This window comes from Mesoplodon densirostris, chromosome 7, assembly GCF_025265405.1.
Source record: "Mesoplodon densirostris isolate mMesDen1 chromosome 7, mMesDen1 primary haplotype, whole genome shotgun sequence".
Classification (NCBI taxonomy): domain Eukaryota; kingdom Metazoa; phylum Chordata; class Mammalia; order Artiodactyla; family Ziphiidae; genus Mesoplodon; species Mesoplodon densirostris.
In genome coordinates, this window is record NC_082667.1 from 11,470,738 (window position 1) to 11,488,867 (window position 18,130).

Below are 18,130 nucleotides of genomic sequence, written 5' to 3' on the forward strand. Positions count from 1 at the left end.
CTTCCCATGTGCCAGGCTCCCCCATCCTGCCTGTTCCAACTTCAGACTTCCAACTTCTACTTCCATTTTTATATGTTGTAAGCCCTTGCCCCCATCAAATCTAATCTCTCAGGAGACATAAATAAAATACAACCAAAGGGGAATGGGAAAGAGAGAACATTACTGAAAACAGTCATTCACATAATTTATTCTCATTGGGCTGAAGGCAAGTAGGGAATATGAATCCTAAAGTTTTGGGATAGGAAACAAAGAAAAATTATTTCCTCATTCTCCCTGACTATACCTTTCAAGTCTTCTTCCTGGTTTATTACGTTATTTGGACAAACACACTTGACCACACCTCCTGACATTACTCAATATTTGCTTGAGTGAAAGAGACTGAGGCAAACTGAAGGAGCAGCTCTCACTACCTTCTGTCCATCACCCAGTAAATAGCCAGCCATGTCCTCACCATTCCTGTACACTGTTGGAGAGATGAGACCATCACACCAGCTGCACCTACTGGGGTTGCTATTGTTTTCTCTTATTCCAAGTCAACTATGCCAGATCTGTGGTGAGTATGGTTTGACCTAAAATTGCTCTAGCATGATAGTCTGAAGGCTATTGACAGGGAGCTTTGTGTAGAGTTACCTGAGAAAAGACCCTATTCCAATTCTGTATGCTGTTGGGCTCTATGAGTAATGGAAAGGGTGGCAGGAGATGGTGAGGAAAGTTCCACAATGTACGTTGTTTTAAGAGGGATCATAGATTCAACATTAACCTGCCTAAGTCTTCTTCCTATGCTAAGATCCTTTCTACCACAACGGGCCTGCCCAGTAACTGTCTATTCTTGTTCATTTTTAGTGATAGAAAATTCATGACTCAAATTATTCAAGATCATGGAAAAGTATCTTTTGATTCTGAGATGCAATCTATTTTTCTGAAGTTCAACCTATTGGTTTTAGGTTAACTCCTTGTTTAACTACAAAGAAAAAAATAATGTTAATAATCTCTTTCAAATAACGAAGGCTGCTCTCTTTTCATTATTGAGTTCAGATATTCCAAGCTACACATCTTCTTCTTTTCAACTCTTCCCCACAGAACGTGGGTAGAAACCCATCATCTCTCCTCTGGGTGTAGGCTCCAGAGAGTATGTGATTCTATTTCAAAAATACTAACTAAGAGAAAGAAAAACTGGGTTCAGGTATAGTCTGACCCCTTAATAGCCAAATGATCCAATGTTTCTGAATTTTTTTAGCTTCATCCATAAATGGAGGATAATCAGGGAAGGGTGTTGAAGCAGGTGATTTCTTAAAGTCCGGTATAGCTCACAGGTGCATGATTTCTCTATTATAAGTCTTTACCCTGGAACTGAGCTTCAAACCAGTCCAAAGATGGTGCCACAATGTGGTGTCAGCTGCAGCTACATCTTCCTGGTCTCTACAGCCCACAAGAAGCGATCCATCCCACAGCAGAAACACTAAAGTTCCGAATCTGCCACCTCTAATTGTTCTTCTTGGCCTGTCATTTCTTCTGTTGTATCCTAAGAACAGGGGGTCTCCATGGAGGCTTTGGAGTTTCATTCATTGTACACAATAATTAACTTTGTTTTTAGTGGTTAAGGAAGCTGATTTGAGCTGTTGATCAGGAGCTAAAAAGTCTATTTCAGTGCCAGAAAATCTGCTGAACTGGATGCTTCCACGAAATCTCAGAGGTGACTCACAATTGTCCAGTTGTGCCTGTAACAAACCATGACCCTTCTACAATCACTCCATTCAGATCTTCCTGACTCTCTCTTTTAAAGTGAAGAAAGGTGGACAAGGAAAATAACATTTCCTGGACTCTCTAAGTATAGTGATCCTTAGAAACTCGAGTTGAGCTAGAGGTAATAATATGTACAGTATTTTATAGTTTACTTAGAGGGTTTTTTTTGTCCAGTATCCATGGAGTAGGTGTTAATATCCACCATTTCAACTGAAGTCAAGCAAGTTACATAACTTGGGACTTCCCTGGTGGCGCAGTGGTTGAGAATCCTCCTGCCAATGAAGGGGGCACAGGTTCGAGCCCTGGTCTGGGAAGACCCCACATGCCACGGAGCAACTAAGCCCGTGCACAACTACTGAAGCCTGCGCGCCTAGAGCCCGTGCTCCACAACAAGAGAAGCCACTGCAGTGAGAAGCCAGCGCGCCGCAACAAAGAGTAGCCCCCACTCGCTGCAACTAGAGAAAGCCCGTGTGCAGAAACGAAGACCCAATGCAACCAAAAAAAAAAAAAAGTTATGTAACTTATCCCCAGTTATAAGTTAAGGAGCAAATAATCCAGCCAAGGTCTGCCTGAACTCAGGGTTCATATTCTTCTCACTATTCCACAAACCCATGAGATAATCTGGAGATGGGGAGGATTTTCTTTTCTTTCTTTTTTTTTTTTTGCGGTACGCGGGCCTCTCACTGCTGTGGCCTCTCCCGTTGCGGAGCACAGGCTCCAGACGCGCAGGCTCAGTGGCCACGGCTCACGGGCCCAGCCGCTCCGTGGCATGTGGGATCTTCCAGGACCGGGGCACAAACCTGTGTTCCCCGCATCGGCAGGCGGACTCTCAACCACTGCGCCACCAGGGAAGCCCGGGTAGGATTTTCTTAAGATTATGGTCATAGAATATTTAGAAATGTTTTCAGTGATAGTTAACTCTTCTTATCCTCCAGTTCCTGGGGGTCTGGATTCTCCTTTTATTTCCACAATGTAATGGGACTCCCTCCATCCTTGCCCCTGGGATTTGGACACGTCGAGGCTAAAACCAGAAGGTTTAAAGGGTCCATAACGCTGAATAATGATCTTGATGCCTGGCCAGTTGGGCAATCAGACAATGCAGCTTTAGGCTCAATCACCAATGACACATAGAATTTTTGCCTTCTTTCTCTTCTCTCTTCTTCCCTTCAGCATTAACCCAAGTGAATTAGAAGATGGAGAAGGAAATAACTGAATCTAGAAAGTAGATTGGGCTAGGCTCCAATTACCAAGGTCTCTTTAAGGATACCCTCCCTAGGCCTCAAATTAGGTAACGGTACTAGATCTACCAGGCAGGACTTATATTCTGCCAGGACACAATGGTAAGGCTGAATAGTTGTTAAAATAGTTAACACTTCCATGCTGGTTGGCAAAAAAGTAATACCTGGCAGAGCGGGGCTCCAGACCCACCTTTGTATTGTTACAGCAACACTGCCAGCGACTACTGGAAGGGTCTATGTCTGTGCCATATCTGTTACTAAATCTTTTAATATCATCCCTGTTCCTAGCCCTAATATTTCATGAGTGTGTGTTTCTTATTTCCTCCCTCCCTTGCCACAGAGGTAAGCAGAGAAAACTGCTCCTATCTAAATCCTCTAGTAAACACAATGGTAAATTCAAACTATGCCAAAGGAATCCAAAGTGCCAACATCCTGCTGACCCTCAGACTTGTTCAGATTCAGAACCAAAGGCTAGAACAACAGCTGACTCAACAAATTCAAGAAGATATGAAAAGGAGAGGTGAGTGCCTATATTCCCCGGAAGAGTTAGGAAAAGACTTACCTATCTATAAAGATGATCTCCAGTGAGTTCTAAAAATTGTGTGTCCAAAACATCCCTGATACATCAGTGTTAGCTGTAGAAAACTTGAGGTGAACAGGGGTAGATATAAAATGTCGTACACATGAAACTTATTTAATGTTATAAACCAATATTACCTAAATTTAAAAAAAATCTAACACAAGTATGTAGTGGGGTTTTTTTTTGATGAAGTTCACATGAAATTCAAAAAAAAATTGAGATGACACAAAGGTACCTCAAAACATCAATCCCCTGCCACTTACTCTAGAGCTAGGCCTTCCTTCTTTGAGCCCTAAAAATCATATTCCTTCAAGAAGTTACAAGGAAAAGCAAAAGAAATTATAGACTCTCATCCATTAAGACTGCTATATGATATAGTTGAGTTCATGACCAGAGAGGGTGTGGACCACAACCAAGAAAGCTGACAGTAGAGAGGCAACCATAGAGCAACAGAGATGTGGACTGGGTTTGAGACCAGACTCCACTTTGAGCCTTTCTTTTCAATATCGAGCTTTAGCTTTCTAATGAGTATAAGGGGGAAATATACCACCCCTACCTACCTAACAATATTACTGTGAGAATTAGGAGCAGCCTGAGAGTTTGGACACTCTGTAAGGCAGAACATACAAGTCAATTATTCCTATCCAGGAAAGATGGCACCCACAAGGAGAGACAATCCCAAGGCTTTATTATTTATCTATTTTTATTCTTTGTTCATTTTTATAAGGATTACATGATTCCAAAAAGAACCCATAATTTCATGGGAAAGATTAAGAGCTCACTTGCATTTATACAGTACTGCTAGAAAAGGCTGTTTTGGGGATAAAGAAGAGAACAATAAAATATTAGTAAAGAGTAGAACAGGAGAAAGGAGTGACAAGCAATATAAGTCTCAAGGAAGACAGGAGGCCAAAAAAATTATAAGCATGTACCTTGTTTAACTTGAATACTTTTCTTTTCAGAGTCAGAGATAACCTCAGGAGAGCTTGCCTTGGTTATCTTGGCTTTGGGAGCGTGTAATAACTCTGATGAAGTGTTTATACGTGATGCTCGTCTGGTTAGCAAACTAGGAGAGAAATTCAAAGCAGAAATTGAGAATATGGGTGAGAATCAAATGTTCAGAGACCCTGGACATCCTTGTCTTCTCCACTGATTCAGAACTGTATGAAGTTTCCCCCTACTTTTTCCATCTCCTCTTCACTTCATTCATCCCACTATACCTTTGAAGATCACTTTCCCTTCTTCCTTCTTTCAACATGCATCTTGAGTTTTCTTTTCCAATATGTTCAACTGAGCATTGACCTTACGTAGGATGATGAATGCACACACCAACACACAAACATACAGGTCACAGTTCTCTAGTCCTCCAGAAGCTTGGCATTTAGACAATTTCACCAGAAATAGCTGAGCAATACAAGACACTGTGTCACAAGTATCAAAGCATATACATATGATTCTATAATATTACAAGAGTTAAAGATGGCAAAAAGTAGTTTATCACTGGGAAAAATAGGTTAACCATCACGGCTGCTAGTGAGGTATATTTGTGCATTCTAGTCCTAACTATGTAACCACCTGAACATCAGGATAGTATTTTTTAAAAATTTTTATTGGAGTATAGTTGATTTACAATGTTGGGTTCATTTCAGGCGTACAGCAAAGTGAATCAGTTATACATATACATATATCCACTCTTTTTTAGATTTTTTCCCACATAGGTCATTACAGAGAATTGCCCTGTGCTATACAGTAGGTTCTTATTAGTTATCTATTTTATATATAGTGCTGTGTATATGTCAGTCCCAATCTCCCAATTTATCCCTCCCCCCCTTATTCCTTGGTAGCCATAAGTTTGTTTTCTACATCTGTGACTCTACTTCTGTTTTGTAAATAAGTTCATTTGTACCCTTTTTTTTGGATTCCACATATAAGCGATATCATATGACAGTTGTCTTTCTGTGTCTGACTTACTTCACTCAGTATGACAATCTCTAGGTTCATCCATGTTGCTGCAAATGGCATTATTTTGTTCTTTTTTATGGCTGAGTAATATTCCATTGTATATATGTACCACATCTTTATCCATTCCTCCACTGATGGACATTTATGTTGCTTCCATGTCCTGGCTATTGTAAATAGTGCTGCAATGAACATTGGGGTGCATGTATCTTTTCAAATTATGTTTTTTTTCTGGGTATATGCCTAGAAGTGGGATTGCCAGGAGTACTTTTTATACCTTTAGTGCTGAATCTCCTCAATTATAAAATGAAACGAGTTGAGTTGAATTTGGTGGCCCTTAAGAACCTTTAAATTTCTCAAGTTTGCCGATTCTATGAGCAATATCTCCCCTCTCTTATTCACCTCTCTTTAAATGTAAAGAAATGGAGATAAAGTAAGTAGAAATAAGTTTAAAATGTACTATTCCAGTACCACTTCCGTGAATAAGGCATTTCTTTTCTCTCTGCCAGAAACACACAGAGACAATCCGCTGACTAACTATTACCAGCTCAGCCTGGCCCTCTTGGCCTTGTGTCTGTTCAATGGGAACTACTCAATCACCAACGTTATTCCTTACTTCACTCCTGAAAATAAAAACTATTATTTTGGTGGCCAGTTCTCAGTAGGTGAGTCATTTAAACCCAATTCCCTTGGTTTCAAGGACATAGGCACCAATAGGCCTTGCCCTTTGAATTTTTCTACCAGTAAGTACTTGAATCTTTTCTATCCTCTTTACCCTAGTCTCCTCAGAAGAGAATTTTTGTTTAGAAGAATGGATACTGAGTAGTATTTAAGCCTCTTTATAGATGTGCAGTATAGTAGAAAGACGTGGTTCCTACTCACACTTTCCTTTGAGTAACCAACGGATGTTAACTCTTGACTTTAATTTTCCCATCTTTAAAATGAGGATAGATCATGAGACTCTTCAGATAAGACATCTTAGGAAGTATAAATATTAGAGAAAGGGAATGCAGTGGAATTCATTTATCTCAACCCTGCATCTTTCTCTAATCTACTGGGACCATTTGGATGTGCGGGATTACTTGAATAATACAACCTCTCCAGTGGTCAGACCCAATATTTTGATCAATAAAGTGTGTATCCACCATGGAGAAGGGCCAGAAATTTCCCACTGGATCAGCTTACACATCCAAAAAGAAGTCCCCTTTAGACAAGTGGTGTTGTTGCTCAGTCCCTAGGGGCCCAGATCCACAAGCTCATTTTTCTCCAAGAAGTTCAAAGAAAACCACCATTCAGTGTCTCAGGATAGTAAGGAGAAAGTGAGCTTCTTACACTCCTTCTTCTATGAGAGAGGGAAGGCACCATGCCTAAAGAACATGGAGGAAACCAAGTAACAAGCCAGAAAAAAAATACCTTATCCTCCATTCTTCTAATCTCTTGCCTCCTCCTCCCCATTAAGTAGGTTTACTGAATAAACTGCTCTCAAGCGCTATTTCTTAATCAGTCTAATGGAAACCTTGGAACTTTACAAAGACATATTTGTTTGGAGTATTATCCTGGCTTTTCTCAATTTCTTTGCCAATATGGCAAAGATGAGAAAAAAGATGAGAACAACCAGTATGTAAAAGCAGACCATTCATGTGTTTGCACCTACAAATCCATGTGTTTCTATGACCAAGATGTGAGCTTCTGAGTACAAGGTACATGGCTATTCAACATAAGGAAGGAATCTTGCAATATTTGAGAGGTTAGTGCCAGAGGGATGACTGCTGTACCTTGAAATTCTTCTCTCCCATCATTCACGAGCATGACCAACCATCCCAGTTTGTCCAGATTTGTCCTGTTGTTAGTACTGAAAGTCCCACATACCAGGAAACTACTCAGTCCAGGGTGCACCAGGATGGTTAGTCACCCTATCACCAGTGTTTTGCTTCCTGACAGATACTGGAGCAATGGCTGTTCTTGCTCTAACCTGTGTGAAGAGGAGTATAGAAAAGGAGAAGATTGAAGCAGATATAAAGGATTTAAACAAAACCAATGTTTATATAACATCACTGGTAAATAAGATTCTGTCTGCAAAAAATGATGGTCTCTTTGGAAACATATTCAGCACAGGAGAAGCTATGCAGGTAAGTCAGAGCGTAAACCAGGAGACAGAGAATGGATTCATGGAGGAAAGCAACATCCTCATCCTCCCTTACTGGCCTTCTAAAGACTTATTATTCATTCTGTTTCCTATACTGACTTTGATTCTACTCCTGTGATTCCCCTCCCCTGCCTGAAATGTATTCTCCTCTCCTTTACCTTTCCATATTTGATGCTTCTATGAAGCTCTTCCTGACTACATTTAAGAAATTCTAAAGCCTGCTACAATCTATCTTGTTGTTTCATCACATGCAGTTTCACACTTCACCATATACCATTGTTTGGCGTTTCACCTTACCTCCCAAATTAGGTTACTGGTATGGAAATAATAAGTGGTAGTGGCAGCTGGTATTTATTGACACTAAGTCATTAATGCACAACCACCCAGTGAAGAAAGAATTATTACCTCTATTTCCTAGGAAGTAATAACAATGAGTGTGAATCATGGAGTACCGGTAACTTGCCTAATAGTACAAAGCCAAAGAGCGATGCAGATCGGGATAGGACTGAAACAATTGGTTTCAAAACTCATACTCAATGCCAACACTATCCTGTATATGTTCCTTGAAGACTGAGAATTTATTCCTGCATTTACTCACTGATCTACTCAACTCTAAGAGGTAGATACAAGAGGAGATGAAGAAAGGTTTATAGAAAAAAAAAAAAAGATTTCACCGAGTCTTTGGTATGAATTTGGGTCTGCTAGGCTGACTCAGGGTGAGAGGACTTTCAAAGGGAGAGAAGAAGCAAGGACAAAGGACAAAGGCACAAAAGAACATTCCATATTTTAGGAAGATCAAAATGTTCAGCACAAGGTGCTTGGGAAAAATTACAAGATGAGGCTGATGATGTAAGCAAGGGTCCAATCATAAAGAGTGTTTATATTGTTGTTACTGTTCACACTTGATAAGTTTGAAATTAATATAAAACCGTGGTTTCCCATTCTGGCTGCACATCTGAATCACCTGGAGGAGCTTTTATAAAATACTAATGTTTACACTCCACACCAACCAGTTAATACAGAAATTTAGGGGTGGAACATGGGCCTTGGTCTTGTTTAAAAACCCTACAGGTGGTATTCATTCACAGCAGGACCAAGAGCTGCTTACCTACCAGACAGTTTATAAGAGAAGATATAATAGGATGAGGTTTTTTTTTTTTAATATCCCACAAATGCTGGTTGACTACTTGGTTATCTTTAAGAGTCTTCAAGAAAAAATGAAAAGGAGAATGGTTCTTCCTTGAGAAACCACAGAGCAACATCTTCACGTTTAGTCCATTTTAGTCCTTGTCTTACTCGCTCTAATACCCTCTTAATTTTTCCTACCCTGTAATGCTGCCCCTTCAGTCCAGTTTATATCTGCTGCCTGGATAGTTTCTGTTCAAGAACCTGTTAGACGTCCCACTGTCAAGCAAATGATGGCAGACACCGCACCGTGAAATTCAAGAGTCTACCAATCTGGTCCCAACCTCCTTCTCCGGGCTGTCCTTCCACAATTGCCCTGAGTGTTCCCTCGACACCAGTTCTCCTAAGCCAGGAGGAATCCTCTGGGGATTTTACTAAAACGCAGATACTCTCATCGTGGCCAGGCCAGGCTCTGGCCACTCCTACTTTATCCCCTTTGGTCAGGTTGTTGCCTCCTCATGTCACCTACTGAAATGTCATCATACCACCAAGCCTATTCAAGTACTGCCTTCTCCACCAAGCCTTTCTTCAGTCTCGCTAAATGTTTATGAGCTCTTCCTCTTTGGAAAGGCCATGCTGCTAGATGCTTCTCTTAGGGCATTCATCGTAGGGACTCCTTTACAAGAATCTGTTCACACTATTTATGGATTGCCTCCTATATGACAAGTACTGTTTCAGCATCAGTGATACAAGAGTAAATACGGGGCTTACCTGGTGGCACAGTGGTTGAGAGTCCACCTGCCGATGCAGGGGACACGGGTTTGTGCCCCGGTCCAGGAAGATCCCACATGCTGCGGAGTGGCTGGGCCTGTGAGCCATGGCCGCTGAGCCTGTGCGTCCAGAGCCTGTGCTCCACAACGGGAGAGGCCACAACAGTGAGAGGCCCGTGTACTGCCAAAAAAAAAAAAAAAAGAGTAAATACGGTAGAGAAAGTCTGTTCTCATTGACGCTATGAGAGTTTGTGTGATTTAACAATTCCCACCTCCCCACCCAAACTAGCTTATAAGCTTCTTGATGGTGGGAAAGGTATTTTAGTGGTCTAAGGTGGTTCCTATGTAGTCAATGTCCAATAAAGATTTACTAAATTAGTTAGATGCAGGCTTTCCCGTTATGTGAAGTTTCTCTCATTTATTCTCATTCTCTCTCTCTCTCTCTCTCTCTCTCTCTCTCTCTCACGTTAGGCTCTGTTTGTCTCATCAAACTATTACAAAAATAAAGGGAATTGCCAAGAAACTCTGCACACAGTACTTCACAACATTTTTCAGGGAGCATTCCATCTGCCAATTGCTGCAGCCCAGATCTTACCTGCCCTGATGGGAAAGACCTACTTGGATGTCAACAAAAACTGTTCTTGTGCCTGCAGTCCAGGTATAGCACTAATGAGCAAACTGTTTTGCCTTTCAGCATAACACCCAAAGTGTGTGAGACTTAGGTTTCCTCAGGGACCAAAAGTGACCAGTTAAACCTCTAAAGCATAACAGTTCCCAGATAGAACTCAGAACTCAGTCCTCCATATGTGATCATAACCACCTGAGGATTTGTCCTTAACAGAGTAGTAGATACTGTTCTTGGTTCAAACACTGATGAACAAGGTAGAGTTCATTAAAGGACGTCTATCTCCAAGGGATGTTTTCTGACTGCTGGATAGAGATTTTCTGAGCATCATTCCTGTCCTAAAAAGTATGGTGTCTCTGACTTTTCATTATGCTCAATGAGTGGTCCCTCAGAGACATAAGACATTAATGTGGAAAGAATATGGCAGTATTATAAGAAAATTGCAGCATGAATCATTATTCAAACAACTGATTTTGCAACAACGTACAAAGAAAGAAGATTTTTCCTTCTATCTATCTTGTTCATTTCTGGTTCAGGCACATGTAGGTTTAGGGATCTCAGACAAAATGTTTAACTTCTCAGCCTCCGTTTTCTACTATAAGAAATGCAAATGATAATAGTATGTAACATAGGTATTTGTAAGGACTGAAGGAGAAAATCCATGTAAAATGATTAGTACAGTGCCTGGCAAATAATGTTTTCAATAAATGTTAAGAAATAAAAAGGCCAGGGATTGGGAAAAAATAGGGGAAGGGCACTAAGAAATATAAATTTCCTGTTGTACAATAAATAATTCATGGGAATATAAAGTACAGCATAGAGAATATAGTCAATAATATTGTAATAACTTTGTATGGTGACAGATGGTTACTAGACTTCCCATGGTGATCAATTCGTAACGAATATAAATGTCGAATCATTGTTTTACACCTGAAACTAACATAATATTGTATGTCAACTACACTTCAATAAAAAAATTAAAAGGCAAAAAAAAAAAAGGGGGGGGGGTGGGGAGCATTATTGTATGCTGCACCAAAGCAAAAAAAAAAAAAATCAGGAGCCTCTGTGGGAAATGGTAGATGGGGCAATTGAATTGCTGAAACAGCTGGAAATTGATGCAGGCACAAGCCTGCACAAGCTGGTGAGTATGTGGTTTTAATTTGTGCTTTAGTCATATGAGAGATCTGCCCCTCGATTGCTGACCCTTGCTCCTTGTACAAACCTTCCTCTGCATAAAGGGAAAGAATCGTTGCATAGGGGTTGGAGAGGTGTGCAGACTCTAACATCATTTTTATTATTCCTTATAATAATTCTTTTCTGCCTTTCTGTCTCTGCCAGATAAATTCAACATCTCCACTGATGAGCCTGTATCTGTGACACCTACTCTCTCACCCTCGAATATTTCAGTCAATTACTCTGTGCAAATCAATGAAATTTTCAATTCTACCGAAGTCACCGTGAGAAAGGGTTCTGTCTTCCTCGATGTGATGAAGGCAGCTCAGAAACAAAATGAGGCTGCATTTCGGTATGTCTGTACATAACCTAAGGTTAAGGAATTTAATGTGATTATGACTCAGCAAGAATACATCTGCACCTGAATACAATGTACATTTAAAACACCTCTCAGTCAGTACTTTTGCTGTTCACCAACATCGCAAGGCCGGGGTTAAAAAAAGGGAGGTGAAATTTTTCCTCTTCTAGCATGTAGTAAGTATTAGATTATTGTTCACTGAATAGACAAATAAGTACCAGGGATCCCTCTTCTGTCAGTAAAACTCCTTCAATAAATAGAACCTCTTAAGTCAGACATTTCGTGTCTGGAACAGTGGTTCTTAATTGTTTTTGAATCACTGACCCCTTTGAAAGTCAGACGAGTGGGATTCTCATCCCAGAAAAAGGAATATACACACAAAATGTGTCATTTTAAAAAATTTTTATTTTATATTGGAGTATAGTTGATTAACGATGATGTGTTAGTTACAGGTGTACAGCAAAGTGATTCAGTTATACCCATAAAAGTGTCCATTCTTTTATATTGTTTTCCCATTTAGGTTATTACAGAATATTGAGCTGAGTTCCCTGTGCTATACAGTAGGTCTTTGTTGGTTATCTATTTTAAATATAGTAGTGTGTACATGTCAATCCCAAACTCCCAATCTATCTCCCACCCCCACTACCCTTTACCCTTTACCCCTAGTAACCGTAAGTTCATTCTCTAAGTCTGTGAGTGCAAAACTTGTCATTTATGTTTTTTTACATGTGCGTTTTTTTAAATTAATTAATTTTTTTTTTTGGCTGCGTTGGGTCTTCATTGCTGCATACGGGCTTTCTCTAGTTGCGTCAAGTGGGGGCTTCTCTTCGTTGTGGTGCGCTGGCTTCTCATTGCAGTGGCTTCTCTTGTTGTGGAGCATGGGCTTTAGGTGCGCGGGCTTCAGTAGCTGTGGCATGTAGGCTCAGTAGTTGTGGCTCGTGGGCTCTAGAGCACAGGCTCAGTAGTCGTGGCGCGTGGGCTCTAGAGCACAGGCTCAGTAGCTGTGACACACGGACTTAGTTGCTCCGCGGCATGTGGGATCTTCCCAGACCAGGGATCGAACCTGTGTCCTCTGCATTGGCAGGCAGATTCTTAACCACTGCACCAGCAGGGAAGTCCCCAAAACTTGTTATTGAAATCAGAGGTTTTACAAATGCCCAGAAGCTTTTCCATGCCTCCCCCACCTTTCAGGAGGTTCATGGACTCCTAGATTAAGGTTCCCTGACCTAGAGAGTTCAAATATTAAAATTAAGATATTGACTTTGCCTCTGAAAAATATGGCTTATTTGGCTCCTTAAACCTAACTGACAGTAGCTTATTGTGTTTAATAACATGCTGTAAGATGCAACAGAGAAAATCGTATATATATGAAAATATATGTCTATGTGTATATATATAACTATAAAGCCTGCTTTCAAGTGTTCCCAGGAAGGTAGAGAAATGTGAGTAAAACATGTGAAAAAGACACTGACTGTGTCACTGTGTAATAAACAGGTATGAATTACTAAATTATCCTTTCCTGCTCCTCTTTCCTAAGTGCCTCTAGGACAACCAATTAACACTTTCTTGTACTGCTTTAGTGTCTTCCTCAGTTACTGTCTTGGGTAGAAGATTCGAAATTGTTGATGGCAAAGTGTCTACTATGGCAGGAAGGAGGGGCAGAAACCAGGGGAATCATTTATCTAATGTTGCATGGATTGTAGAGGGCCTGCATCAGAATGACCTGGAATGTTGATAAAATGTGCAGATTCCTGGTCCCAGCCCAGACCAACAGAATCAAGGTATCTGGGGATAGGGCCAGGAGATCTGTGTATTTTGAAGCATCTTCAAGTGATTCTTAGGTATGTTAAAGTTTGAGAAACGCCCATGGAGAGTTGCCTTCGACCATTCTAAGTTCCTGTAACCCACTCACTGTCCCCCACAGTTTCAAAATGGAGGACAGCCTATGGGGGCCCTACATCACCTCTGTTCAGGGCATAAGCGCCAGCAATAGTGACAGAACCTACTGGCAACTTCTGAGCAATGGCCAACCACTGAGCCAAGGTAAGGGAGAGTATGACAAACAACGCTACAGAGTGAGATGCCCAAAGCACTGAGGTGTGAGGGTGTAAGCTTTGGCGGGGAACGTGCCAAGGAGTTGGGAGAGCCATACCCATTATCTGATGATTTGGTGGTCAAATCATTTGACCCACTTCTTCTTCTTCCTTTTCAGGAGCTGGGAGTTATGTTGTCAAGAATGGAGAATATTTGGAGGTTCGTTGGAGCACATACTAATAAACCCAAACCATCCTCAGCTGGGTCTAACCCTTTTGTAGTGAGATTCCACGTGGAAATTGATCTTACACCTTCCTTTTCACCTATCTCGATCCCAATAGCATAGTCAATAACCTCTAATTCTCTCTTTGCGTGTTCAATAAAAGATCAACAACTATACAAAAAGAGCATGTTCTAATAATTTCATAGCAAAAGAGAATTACTATTAGAGAGAAGACTACCTCAGGAGGAAACAAAGTGAAAGAGATTAGACCCACTTGTCTAATAAACTGAGTTCTACTCAAGGTTCCCCTGCTAACTATCTGGTTGACCTTGGGCAACTGGGGAAAATGGAGATAAAGTTCTAGGTCTAATGGTGCAGCAGCAACCAATGAGATCAAGGAGAAATTTCATAGGGAGACTGAGCTCTCTGAGACCCAGATGCAAGGGAGGAACTGAGTGGACATATTGGCCTCATACAGGCAGTGGGTAGAGAGAAAAATATTGCCCTGGAGAAAGGGTGAAATGTGAGGTTTACACATAAAAGTCAGTCCACAAAGTTTGAGGAACACTTTCATCCCCTCCTCCAGCTGCCTCCCCGGGGTCCCACTTGTTCTCCCACATTTATTTTCCTTTCATTTCACCATAAAAATCATCCTTATAGTCATATCGTCAAAATACACATGTAAAAACAAATGACTCCAATGTTCATTTCAGCAGGATTCACTTAAAAAAAAAAGTTGAATCATGTCTTAGCATGAGCTGGGTTACACCTTTTACTGAGTACCTGAGCTATGTGCACATTCAGTCAGGAACCAGAAGTGCCTTTAAGAAGCCGGAGGACAAAAGGTGCTTCAGATAAGGCATAAAGTAACCCATTTAAAATAACCTCCAAAAGGAAGAGCCCTTTAGGTAGAATTAGTTAACTTATTTCAAAAATGTCTTCCTCATTGCTCCTTGTGTTTTCATGATACTCTTCTCTTCTCCCCCTCCACCAGCAACCCTGACGCATTCATAGTCAGGGTTTGAACCCTCTTCCTACACACTGCATTCTGGCACTGATCTTCAACTCTCAGGTTCAGCTCTGCCCTGGCCTTCATTAACCGGGTGTGACAGATACCTTCACAACTACACAGCAAGGGATTCCATCCTCTTGGGTCTGTGTCACATCTTGAAAGCTAAGTTAGAGACAGGGGGATCTCCATGGTACTCTGAGCATGCAGTACCAGCTGTCAGATCTATTTGTAGACTATACAATCTATGTGAAATTGAATGCTGTCCATCACAGTGTGACCATACAGTTTATCATCCAGCCATAACTCTGTTAAGAGTGAAAGTGAACATTATTAATAAATATACTCAGAAAAAAAAACAGATTAAAAACTGGGACTATCCTGGGAAAACCAGAACATACGGTCAATGTTGTCCATAAAGGAAGCTCAAGCAAAAAATATAAACACAAATATGTCAAAATAACAGAAAATATTGCCCCTGAAATAACCAATGAAACTGAATCTCAAATTAACAAAGTTGGACTAGGTCTCTCCAACATCCCTAACTCTCTCTCAACGATTCTAGCTCATTTTCTGTAATATTCAGTCAATACCAGTAAAGCACCCAATCTGTGTTAGACCTATTTTCCCAAATGTGGTACAAGAAATTAATCTCATTGGTATACCAACATGGAGTCAAATAATATGCCATCACAACATTAAAGTCATTTTCTTTTCAATTCTCATTTAATTCTGATTGGATTAAATATCAAACCCCACTTTATGCCACTATGTTTTCCAACACTCCCCTCTAGCACTGCTAACCTCCGTTTCTGATAGAGAAAGATGAGTTTCTCCCAGCCCATGGTCTTTAAGTAGAAGGTAGTAACACTGTTGTCTGATAGAAATGCCTTCAATCTCTGAAACAGACGTGAAGGTCAATGGAATAACGTTTCTTTAGCATTCCACTAACATTGGCCAGTGAAACCTAGCTCTGGCCACACCTGCATTCTGAGAAGATCCTATGGCTTGAGATTATGTCAGAACCTAGACTGAGTCTGAGGGGAGAAACTTACACCTGCAAAGAAGTAATCAACACAAATAAACCTTTCAGATGTCCAGAGAGAATCTCAGTGCTTTGATACCAGAAAATTAGGCACAGGAAAAAACAAACAAGGAAATAAATCAATAAGTCCAGTCAAGAGTTAAACAAAGACTATCAAAACGTATGCTTTAAGAAACTATAGAGGAGATTGGTTCAAGATGGCGGAGTAGAAGGACATGCTCTCACTCCCTCTTTCGAGAACACCGGAATCACAACTAACTGCTGAACAATCATCAACAGAAAGACACTGGAACTCACCAAAAAAGATACCTGACATCCAAAGACAAAGGAGAAGCTGCAATGATACGGTAGGAGGGGCGCAATCACAATAAAATCAAATCCTGTAATTGTTGGGTGGATGACTCACAAACTAGAGAACATTTATACCACAGAAGTCCACCCACCGGAGTGAAGGTTCTGAACCCCACATCAGGCTTCTGAACCTGGGGGTCTGGCAACAGGAGGAGGAATTCCTAGAGAATCAGACTTTGAAATTTAGTGGGATTTGATTGCAGGACTTTGACAGGACTGGGGGAAACAGAGACTCCACTCTTGGAGGACACACACAAAGTAGTGTGTTCATTGGGACCCAGGGGAAGGAGCAGTGACCCCATAGGAGGCTGAACCAGACCTACCTGGTAGTGTTGGAGGGTCTTCTGCAGAGGCGGGGGGGTAGCTGTGCCTCACCATAAGGACAAGGACACTGGCAGCAGAAGTTCTGGGAAGTACTCCTTGGCGTGAGCCCTCCCAGAGTCCACCATTAGCTCCACCAAAGAGCCCTGCTAGACTCCAGTGTTGGGTCGCCTCAGGCCAAACAACAAACAGGGAGGGAACCCAGCCCCACCCATGAGCAGTCAAGAGGATTAAAGTTTTACTGAGCTGTGTCCACCAGAGCAACAGCCACCTCTACCCACCACCAGTCCCTCCCATCAGGAAACTTCCACAACCCTCTTAGATAGTCTCATCCACCAGAGGGCACACAGCAGAAGCAAGAAGAACTACAATCCTGCAGCCTGTGGAACAAAAACCACATTCACAGAAAGATAGACAAGATGAAAAGGCAGAGGGCTATGTACCAGATGAAGGAACAAGATAAAACCCCACAAAAACAACTAATGAAATGGAGATAGGCAACCTTCCAGAAAAATAATTAAGAATAATGATAGTGAAGATGATCCAGGACCTCAGAAAAAGAATGGAGGCAAAGATCAAGAAGATGCAAGAAATGTTTAAAAAGGACCTAGAAGAATTAAAGAACAAACAAACAGAGATGAACAATACAATAACTGAAATGAAAACTACACTAGAAGGAATCAATAGCAGAATAACTGAGGCAGAAGAACGGGTAAGTGACCTGGAAGACAGAATGGTGGAATTCACTGCTGTGGAACAGAATAAAGGAAAAAGAATGAAAAGAAATGAAGACAGCCAAAGAGACATCTGGGACAACATTAAACGCAATGACATTCGCATTATAGGGGTCCCAGAGGAGAAGAGAGAGAGAAAGGACCCAAGAAAATATTTGAAGAGATTATAGTTGAAAACTTCCCTAACATAGGAAAGGAAAAAGCCACCCAACTCCAGGAAGCACAGAGAGTCCCATATAGGATAAACCCAAGGAGAAACACGCCGAGACACATAGTAATCAAACTGGCAAAAATTAAAGAGAAAGAAAAATTATTGAAAGCAGCAAGGGAAAAATGACAAATAACATACAAGGGGACTCCCATAAGGTTAACAGCTGACTTCTCAGCAGAAACTCTACAAGCCAGAAGGGCATGGCATGATATACTTAAAGTGATGAAAGGGAAGAACCTACAGCCAAGATTACTCTAGCCAGCAAGGATATCATTCAGATTCAATGAAGAAACCAAAAGCTTTACAGAGAAGCAAAAGCTAAGAGAATTCAACACCACCAAACCAGCTCTACAACAAATGCTAAAGGAACTTCTCTAAGTGGGAAACACAAGAGAAGAAAAGGACCTACAAAAACAAACCCAAAACAACTAAGAAAATGGTCATAGGAATATACATATCGATAATTACCTTAAACGTGAATGGAT

General features: G+C 41.0%; 1 protein-coding gene and 1 long non-coding RNA gene across 3 annotated transcripts in view; one reads left to right on the forward strand and one right to left on the reverse strand.

Annotated features, from left to right (window-relative positions):
- Window positions 1-18,130, reverse strand: part of LOC132493667 (uncharacterized) — a 97,170-nt gene that overhangs the window by 45,234 nt on the left and 33,806 nt on the right. Inside the window, exons 2-4 of one of the 2 annotated variants that reach the window (XR_009533011.1) lie at window positions 9,563-9,742; window positions 7,296-7,492; window positions 4,494-4,627 (exon numbers count right to left, since the gene is read on the reverse strand). This is a non-coding gene — a long non-coding RNA (uncharacterized LOC132493667). The remainder of the gene's footprint in view (window positions 1-4,493; window positions 4,628-7,295; window positions 7,493-9,562; window positions 9,743-18,130) is intronic. The other variant, XR_009533010.1, reaches the window with a different exon arrangement.
- On the forward strand, window positions 442-13,991 carry TCN1 (transcobalamin 1). Its single transcript, XM_060104408.1, has 9 exons — window positions 442-553; window positions 3,322-3,501; window positions 4,524-4,664; window positions 6,030-6,185; window positions 7,462-7,649; window positions 10,033-10,219; window positions 11,525-11,711; window positions 13,642-13,760; window positions 13,930-13,991. Exons 1-9 carry the CDS (start codon window positions 442-444, stop codon window positions 13,989-13,991), a joined length of 1,332 nt encoding a protein of 443 aa, XP_059960391.1.